A 9,387-nucleotide genomic window follows, 5' to 3' on the forward strand; every position below is an offset into this window, starting at 1 on the left:
TGAAACACAGCTTAGCCTTTTGTTAATCACCCTGTCATCTCAGATTTTGAAATTATGCTTTACAGCCAAAGCAAGACAAGCGTTTGTAAGTTTATTGATAGCCTAGCATAGCATTATGTCCAGCTAGCAGCAGGAAGCTTGGTCACAAATCAGAAAAGCAATCAAATTAACCGTTTACCTTTGATCTTCGGCTGTTTTCACTGACGAGACTCCCAGTCACAGCAAATGTTCCTTTTGTTCCATAAAGATAATTTTTATACCCAAAATTCCTCTTGTTTGTCATGTTGTGTTGAGAAATCCACCGGAAATAGCGGTCACAAACGCCAAAAAAAAAAATATATAATTATATCCATAATATCGACAGAAACATGGCAAACATTTTTTATAATCAATCCTCAAGGTGTTTTTCAAATATCAATTCGATAATATATCAACCGGGGCAATTGGCTTTTCAGTAGGAGCGAGAGGAAAAATGACTACATCTGTCTTTTACGCAAGAGAGCCCTCAGCTGGCCACTTACGCATTGTCATCGTTTACGCTCATTCTTCAACATAAAGGCGTGAAACTACGTCACAATGCTGTAGACACCTTATAGGGAAGCCTCAAAAAAAGGAATCTGGTTGATATCCCTTTCAGTGGCCAATAGGGGTGCATAGGAAGACAACGGTTTCAAAACATGAGTCACCTCCTGATTGGATTGTTCTTAGGCTTTCGCCTGCAATATCAGTTCTGTTATACTCACAGACAATATTTTGACAGTTTTGGAAACTTTAGAGTGTTTTCTATCCTAAGCTGTCAATTATATCCATATTCTAGCGTCTGGTCCTGAGAAATAGGCGGTTTACTTTGGGAACGTTATTTTTCCAACTGTTTACTGCATGTCTAAATTCATTCCTTCAACGAGTTCAAAAGACACATTGTATTGTAAAAGTGAATTGGTTTTTTTTATTTGTTATTTTCAACTCTCATACATTAAGTCACTAGAAACCTGTCAATGTATAATATAAGCTTTAGATCAGTCACTTGCATATTCCTTTCCTGGCTCCATGTGTGCTTAGGTCTGCTATCAATGTTGTTATTGAAACGTGATTTCAGACCCGAGCTGTGAAGGGACATTATTTCAGGTGCCCAAAACAACCTTAGTGTTTAACTGCTGCTGGAATACAATTGCAATCTATAAATAAAATGTTACTGCATCATTATTTGTAGGCTAAGCTTGGTGTGTTGATGTAAACACTTAACAAAGGCAACTTCAAAGAAATTTATTTAATTCACAATAAATTTCAGTTGCAAACAAACATTCCCACAAAGTCATGATCTACATTTATTTACAAACATGGGATCATTTCATTCAAAATCAGAATAATATATATATATTTTTATCTATTTGAAGTGTACATCTTAAAAGAAACTGCCCAGTGGACATTTTTAAAAGCTCATATTCTGTTTGGTCATACCCAAATAATGTTGTTGACTCATCCTTTACTTGTAGTCGTGGCCAACGCATAAATTATAGAAAACCCACTCGGTAAAACACCATCTCAAACGTGTTTTTGAAACAAACCATTTTAAAAGATGCTTGAAATTTGCTTGGAGAAGGACATCATCCTTGGCAGGGACAGGCTCAATTGTGATTGGTCCAGCAGCTTTTTCCTACCCACACCCCCCAAAAATGATCTGGTGGGGAGAAGGAGACAAGGGGTGACACATGCTCAGGAGGGCACACACGCTAGCTAGCAAGCCAAACAATCCACAGTTAGTGTTAGCAAAAAGGATAAAGCCTATACAACAACAATCTCGCCAGTCACTTCTATTTCAAATTATGTGGTTTGTAATATTTGGCCTGCTGGCTATTTTGAAGCAGTAAGCTAGCATGCTAACGTTAGCTATCGAGGATAGATTAGCTAGATGGCTAGCCAATACTAAAGCAAGCCAAAGCAGATCCTCCACACAACAACCATCTCACCATTCACTTCTATTTGACATTTTGTGGTTTATAACTAAAAGTTGGATGTCAAGAGGAAAGCTGTTGTTGACTAATATATGTAGCAGCAGTTATTTACTTAGCTGGCTGAGCTCCTACCAATCACGACTTGTTGTCTAGCTAGTAAACTCACCCCATTCCGTACAAATGTGCGCAACCGCAACATTCAAACGAGGCTACAAAGAAAACTAATGGAACTGTAGCGACTGTGACTTCAAAATCGGGGGTGTGAACTAGGTTTCTATTCAAGCGTTGATCGACATGGTAATGGTTCTATAGTATTGGAGAAAAGTTTAAAAAAACGGACCCTCTGTTACATCGTGGCGTGTCATGTTGTAACGTACAGCACGTATAAAGCAACTATTTCTGTCTTACAATCTCTCTCCACCAGGTGTAGCACTTCTCTCACCATTTAAAAACAAGAAATGGACAGTGATGGGGGTAAGGGGGATACCTAGTCATTTTTTGCGTCATCATGCGATCATCATTCTCAAAGCCGCTGTTTACTTCTAAGATCACTTTAGCACCGCCCTAAAAACCCGATTCAAATTCGACACAAACCTTCAAATAGGTATGGAATGACACGTTAGATAAACTCTTTGCAGTGTTTTATTTACATTTTAGAGGCGATAAGGTGATAAGTTGGACAGATCGAGTGAAAAAAAGTAATTTTCCCACACGACATCTCTCCTTCTCACTATCACGCATTAGTTTCGCTTCCCCACCCGCCATTTAGAAAAAGACCCGACAGGGCTCATTGCTTGCTTGAATTATGCAGAAACGGGCAGTGTTTAGGTCATGTAATGTAATAGAAATGGGAGAAATTGTGCTTTACAATGGTATTGACATTAAAGTTGATTTGGAAGTATTACGTTTTTGGGGCGCAAAAATAAGGGCAATTGTACGGACCAAGGCGATGTACGAGTTTACGTGAGTTTGCTGTTATAGTAAAGTGTAGTAGTTCCATCGTGTGTTTAAAATCCTGAATCCATCCAAAGTCTACTATTTGACTACAGGCAGCATGCCTTCGGTAAAAAAAAAGAGAATTAAAGGCAAGACTGCTAGGCAGTGCATGCAGCCCTGCCCCAGGTGGAGTTGGTAGCGAATTTGAATATCCAAGTATATGAGCGTCTCATTGGCTGAGCTGGCAAATCAGCTTTTTTAAAGTGGTATACGTTCAAACCAATCTGTTGTTTATACTAAGGCCAAACAGGAGCACAGAGAAAAGCAGATTTTTAACATCCTTCTTTTAAATATATATTGTAATTCATTTTTGGTAAATATTTCATAGAAATCTGGAACAGTGGACAGATATTTTAAAAGTACTGTAATTGTGTATCTGTATCGAAATATACTTTCAATGCACTGTATGAATACAAACAACTCAGTGGAAGGTGACAATGCCTTACATGTCTTAAATTCAAAGTATCTTTGACATTTCATCAATGGGCTTTTAATTCTTCAATGGGATTTGTAAGCTGTTAGATATTATTTGTGTGCAACACCATTTATGACCTTTCCCAAACCCCACCAGTTCAGTTTGAGATGTGCACATACCAATGGTATTGCCATTTCAATAAAAGGAACTGGTCAGTCTACATCATATTGCTCCAAGAGAAACAAGTCATTTTGACAGGAATGCATGCAGATGTTCTCATCCAATGTTTCAAGTGATTTTACAAGGGGCAGTGAGATAGGTGTGAAGGTATCCAACAAGTGATGTCACGGAACAGCAGTTCAAAGCGATGTAACTTTTAACATAACAGTGAGATACATTAAAATGGTCTGTGATACAAGAAATAGTTTCCTTGATCCTAACCTAACAATGAGCAATGTGTTCAAACTGTGACCAGTAAAGTGATTGACATGTTTGTGCATCACTATGAAAAGCAAACATTTACATCAATTCATACGATGCGAAAATAGCCTTTGATTGGGAAGATCAATGTAGTGAAACAGTTTCACATCTCTTGCCAAATCATCATTGGATACGTACATATTATTCCTTAACCACCTCCAGAAATAAGGTCTCAGGAAGTGATTTGTGTTATTAGTTTCATGTCAATTGCTTTCAAAGTATATTTCCCTAACAACTATTAACCAATCTGTTTACTCCAAAAATAAAACTCAGTCCCATTGACTTGTAGGGTTCTGGCTGAACTATAAAACCAAGGTCTCAGGTGAATCCTTTGTCCATTGCTACCTGCAGCCACAGGACTCCACCACCATGTCCTCGTACTGTTTGTAAACCACGTTATTGGCTGAGTCAATGTAGAGGATGCTGATCGGGCTGAGGCGAGTGGGCACGCAGCAGGTGGGCGGAGTCGAGTCAGGGTCCATGGAGTTCATGAGCGTCTGGATGATGGCGTGGTTGGTGGGCTCGAGGTGCGAGCGGATGGGGAAGTCGCACACCCCGTCGCAGTGGTAGGCCTCATACTCCAGTGGGGCAATGATCCAATCATCCCAACCCATCTCCTTGAAGTTGACATGTAGCTGCTTCCTGTGGCAACGAGGCTTGGGGTTCTTGGCCAGTTTCTTGCCACGGGTGGTGGGGGCTCGGCGCATACGGCGCTGGGTGAACAGGTACTCGTACACAGTCTTGTTGTCGTGGCCCGACCGGGCTTTGATCTCGCTGTAGAACAAGTCGCGTTTCTTGGTGCGTCCGAACACGAGGAAAAAGGCCTTCTCTTTGGTCTGCCTGCCCAGACGACTGAAGCCCATTGCCCTGAGGTCCACTGGGCGGCCTCGTTCCAAGGCCTCCAGCTCGAAACAAAGCTGGACGGTGTTGTGGAAATTCTTGAATAGTTTCCAAATGTCAAATACTTCCCATTTGGGCGTATTGTGGTCCTCGATGGTTCGAGTTTGGAGCAGTGTCGCTTTCTGCTTACCTGCTGCACAGGTGAAAAGCTTCAGGCAGAAAACTCTGTCAGTAGAAAGTGCTTTGCGTGGGTCGGCCAGTCTTTTCCTGAGAATGCGCAGCTCGGCACCCAGTAACCCCTCCTCCTCCAGGGAACTGATGTTGAAGTTATACTTCTGTCTTCTCAGCTGGAGAAGACGGTCATCTGTAAAAGAAGGTGACAGAGTCAAGGGTAAGAATAAAATGTGCTAATGTGGCTTCTCAGGTAACGCACAGGAGGTAAGGTACTGTTTTCTTTGTTTTTGGTGAGGGAAAGCATGGCCATATACAAATGAAAGCCAGGATTTTCATCCAGGAACAGTATGCGTTCGAAAGTACATTAAAACCAGACATTTGCAGACTACAGACCACATTGAAGTATAATCAGAGACAATTAATGTCGAAATGCAGCTGTTTACCAGTGGACCTACCACTACGTAATATGGCATTTGCTAAGAGTGGACCAAAAATCACCGGAACAATACAAAAGATAGAGAATGGGTGGAGTGCCTTCTGGGTTTAGGAGCCTCACCTGAGATTTTTTTTAAAAACCTACGGTGAACTACACAAGTATTGGGAGGGTGACACATTTTTTGTTGTTTGGCTTTGTGGTGCAGCACTTTGGATTTGAAAGTGCAGACTGTCAGCTTTAAGTTGAGGGTGTTTTCTTCCATCTCGGGTGAACCATTTAGAAATGATAGCACTTTTTGTACATAGTCCCCTCATTTTAGGGGACCAAAATTATTGAGACAAATTAACTAATGTGTCAAAAGTTTAGTATTTGGTCCCATATTCCTAGCACGCAATGATTACATCAAGCTTGAGACTACAAACTTGTTGGATGCATTTGCTGTTTGTTTTGGTAGTGTTTCAGAGTCCTGATAGAATCGTGAATAATGATGAGTGAGAAAGTTAAACGCACAAATATCATACACCAAAGACAACCTCTCACCTTCACAATAACAGGGGAGGTCAGCATTTTTGGAGAGTATGATAACTTTATCACTCATCATTATTCACAATTTATTCAGGACTATCCATAATCATGGTAGAATCCACAGTAATGTATAAGTGTTTATGAACATATTTTCTACTATAAAAGTGACACCAAAATGAAACGATACGTTATTTACCATTAATTTCTATTCGGCACAAAATAATCTGAAACACAAACAAAACAAACAGAAAATGCATCCAACATGTTTGTAGAGTCACAAGCTTGATGTGATCATTGCGTGCTAAGAATATGGGACTAAATATAAAATGTTTGACTACTTTAATACACATATGAGTGAATTTGTCCCTATACTTTTGGTACCCTGTAATTTCTAAGCGGTTCAGCCGATATGAAGGTCACCAACAATTTGCTGAGGACACGTTAAACAAAAAGTACAAATTTAAAAGTACATTAAGTGCTTTACATGTAAATCTTTAGCAGCTAGAAATATTTAACCAATGTCATTTAAACATCATTTTAAAAAGTTTTACACACTAAAGAAAATATTACATTGAGGCCATTAATTTCACTTGAAGCCCGATGGTCTATCTATTTACACTTTAGAGGCTGCAAATCACTGATGGAATGGCTATGCAGATGGCTACTGAGAGTGTGACAGACCCATGACCAAGGTAAAAAAAAAAAGTATTATGTCAAACAGCCAGAAACCTATGTTGGGCCACATTACACAAGCAAGGGAACCTTTTGACTTGAGCTTCAAGTTTGCTTTTTCAGTTTGACTTTACCTCTCTAATAGAGAGGCTGGTTTGATGAGCATAGGCATACAGCTCCAATTGATTCAGAGACCTGGTCTCCTGGTTGTGTTTTCTTAAAAAAATTAACAAAATGCTACATTTTAAAGATAAGTAAGCATATTCAGAATTTAGCCTCAGTCTTCATAATGATTCTATTTTCTTTGGCAGAAATAAACAGCTACTTTATTGGACCATTGATCCATAACGGATAAGCCATTGTGACATTGCAAGCAGTAATGCAGATTTTGTAACGTTTATTATAAGACAATTTGTTTAAATAGCACTCATTGTTTTTATGGCATCAAAAGTGTACCTTGTCCTTTATCCACAAAGCTGGTGATGGTGTTGGCCATGCCAGCCTCGTGCAAAACGCTGGTGTTCACCTCTCCTGTGGATAGTGACCAATACAGTGACAACATGTAGTCGTGCGGAGTCACCAATGGGTGCTTCGGAAGGTCTCTGTCGCTCAGTTTGCCCGGTGCTTTGGCACTCCTTTGGGCTAACGGAGCGCTGTATTTTTGCACAGCAATGACTCTATGCTGTCCAGTTCGTGCTGATGTTGCAACTCTGGGGAACGTCTTTCCTTTACTCTGTCTGGGCGTATCTCCGCCTTTGCGTGTTTGCACGTTCAACGCCATGAGAGCAGGCACAGCAGCTGCGTTGGTAGCATCCCCGTCGGGTACCCAAGAGCGCGCAGACTCCTTGCGTCCCAAATGGATAGTTCCACTAACACTACTCGCCGTTACGCCGTGTGGTGATGACACTGATGTTACAGCTTTTGCTTTGGCTGCATCGCCCTTTATCAGCGGGGGTCCTGTCCTAATGCGCGTGATCCTCGCAGCGCTCGGAGACTTCCAACCCGCTACGCCGTAGTTTCCTACCGTAGACCTGGCAGTTGAGGTGATTCCCGGGTTGGCTTCTTTACCTGCTCCGCCTGCGTGCTCCTTGCCTCGGCTCTCGGTTGCGCGCTGTGCCGTCCCGGTATGGCTCAGTGACACTGGGATAAATTCCAGGTATAAGAGAGTCCAACACCCCAATAAAAGAGGGAGACGTTTCAGGAATTTCATCCTCTGATCTTCCTTTGAATGTTTGCCAGGGAGAAATGCGCACAGGCTTTTCCCGTATGAAATAAGTACACATGAACAAGTTTGGAATAGTGAAAATGTGGACTATAATTTAGTATTCTATGGTAAAATACACTATACAAACCGTTACTCCCAGATCCGCTATTCAGTACCATAGTGATGCAAATGTCCTGTTGCTGGTCTTGGTTTCCAATATAGCCAACAGTTGTCCAAAAAGGTTTGCATTGAGAGGAAACTTGACTTCGTTAAACTCCAACTGTTCTGCTAGATATCTTGTCAGAACCTTGTTTAAATCCCATTTTTTTCCAAGAGGGAAGAATGGCGTAATGCTACCGCAGTTTTTTTCTCTCAAAGTTGAACCCCTTCCTGTGAAAATATTTCACACACATAACCCTGCAGGTGCTCTGAAATATCTACAAACCTGAACTCAGGAATTGGAAAAGGAATTCCAACATTAACCAGTTTAATTAGGTGCGCTTGCTGAAAGCAAAGCACAACTCTAGATTTCATACATATTTATTATTAGGTGTGCTTGCTGAAGGAAAAGCACTAGATTTCTTACATACTCATATTATTAGGTGTGCTTGCTGAAGGAAAAGCACTAGATTTCTTACATACTCATTATTAGGTGTGCTTGCTGAAGGAAAATCACTAGATTTCTTACATACTCATATTATTAGGTGTGCTGGCTGAAGGCAAGTCGTACATAGTCTATTATTCTATTTATTCAGCCTGCTCTAGAGCTTAACCCTCAAGTCTAAGCCCTATCGAAACAAAATATATAAAAATAAACTGAATGAAACATTGAGTTTGGCATTACTACTATTAGCCAATAGAAACGCATCGAATAACAGATTCACTACACGGTACAACATAGTAAAACAAACGAAAGGAAGTTTGTTCTGATGTGTCTGTCCTATATCTGAGAGATATAAAAAATATCAGGAAGCTGTTTTTGTTTACATGTATTTATCCTCTTATTTTAGGCACTAAACTATATTCATATACTTCCATTCATTTTTTCCAACTAGTACCTGGGACCTTCCGGGGCTACAGTGTTCTGACACTACTGACAGAAGTTGGCAGAAGAGACTGTACCAAGTCTTGTGTCCTAGAGAAAAACGGACCATATCGTGTTCGCATGAGTCTCATCTTTCCATAGAGTGGCCATAATACGTTGTAGGACAAACCGTTCGGATGCAACATAAGTTTTTGTGAGAAGACCGATTTTTCGGTAAGTTTCAAGGTCTGACAAACATAGTTCCAGCTCTACCACCTTTCACCGCAGATGCGGAAGGGAAATATCGGCGAATGTGGTGGATTGAAATGCAGTCCATGCAAAAAACAGATACAGTATTTGATTTTGATGTTTGTCTTTTATTATGTTGATTAGATTTCCGCGGGCCCATGGAAATTGTATACTAAGGGTTAAACGGTTTCATCTATTAAAACCAAACAGACTTCCAACTGTTCAGACTGCCCCAACTTAGATTGCTTGAGAAATATTTTTGATAGCGTTTATACAATATTTAAATGAGCTCCCAATGGATTTCAATAGGGAAAAAAGGGCCATAGACTGGAATGATAAAAAATATTTAAAAATTACACCAGAAAGTTCTAAAATGGATTGAATTGTTTTCCCCCCTCATCAATCTATACACAGTACCTG

The 9,387-nt window shown here is 40.4% G+C and overlaps 1 protein-coding gene across 1 annotated transcript; it reads right to left on the reverse strand.

Annotated features, from left to right (window-relative positions):
* Positions 1-1,252: 1,252 nt before the first annotated feature.
* LOC139369710 (growth/differentiation factor 5-like) lies at positions 1,253-7,981 on the reverse strand. The gene is made up of 2 exons (XM_071108970.1): positions 6,947-7,981; positions 1,253-5,047 (listed from the first exon to the last, which is right to left on the reverse strand). The coding sequence occupies exons 1-2, from the start codon at positions 7,698-7,700 to the stop codon at positions 4,185-4,187; spliced, it is 1,617 nt and encodes a 538-aa protein (XP_070965071.1). The 5' UTR covers positions 7,701-7,981; the 3' UTR covers positions 1,253-4,184.
* Positions 7,982-9,387: the final 1,406 nt, after the last annotated feature.

This window comes from Oncorhynchus clarkii, chromosome 17, assembly GCF_045791955.1.
Source record: "Oncorhynchus clarkii lewisi isolate Uvic-CL-2024 chromosome 17, UVic_Ocla_1.0, whole genome shotgun sequence".
Lineage (NCBI taxonomy): Eukaryota > Metazoa > Chordata > Actinopteri > Salmoniformes > Salmonidae > Oncorhynchus > Oncorhynchus clarkii.

Excerpts from the sequence above, each read along its gene's own strand:
- LOC139369710 (XM_071108970.1), bottom strand. The coding sequence starts at position 7,700 with ATGAAATTCCTGAAACGTCTCCCTCTTTTATTGGGGTGTTGGACTCTC. Across the intron at positions 5,048-6,946 it reads CTTTGTGGATAAAGGACAAG|ATGACCGTCTTCTCCAGCTG; the intron begins GTACACTTTTGA and ends CTTCTTTTACAG.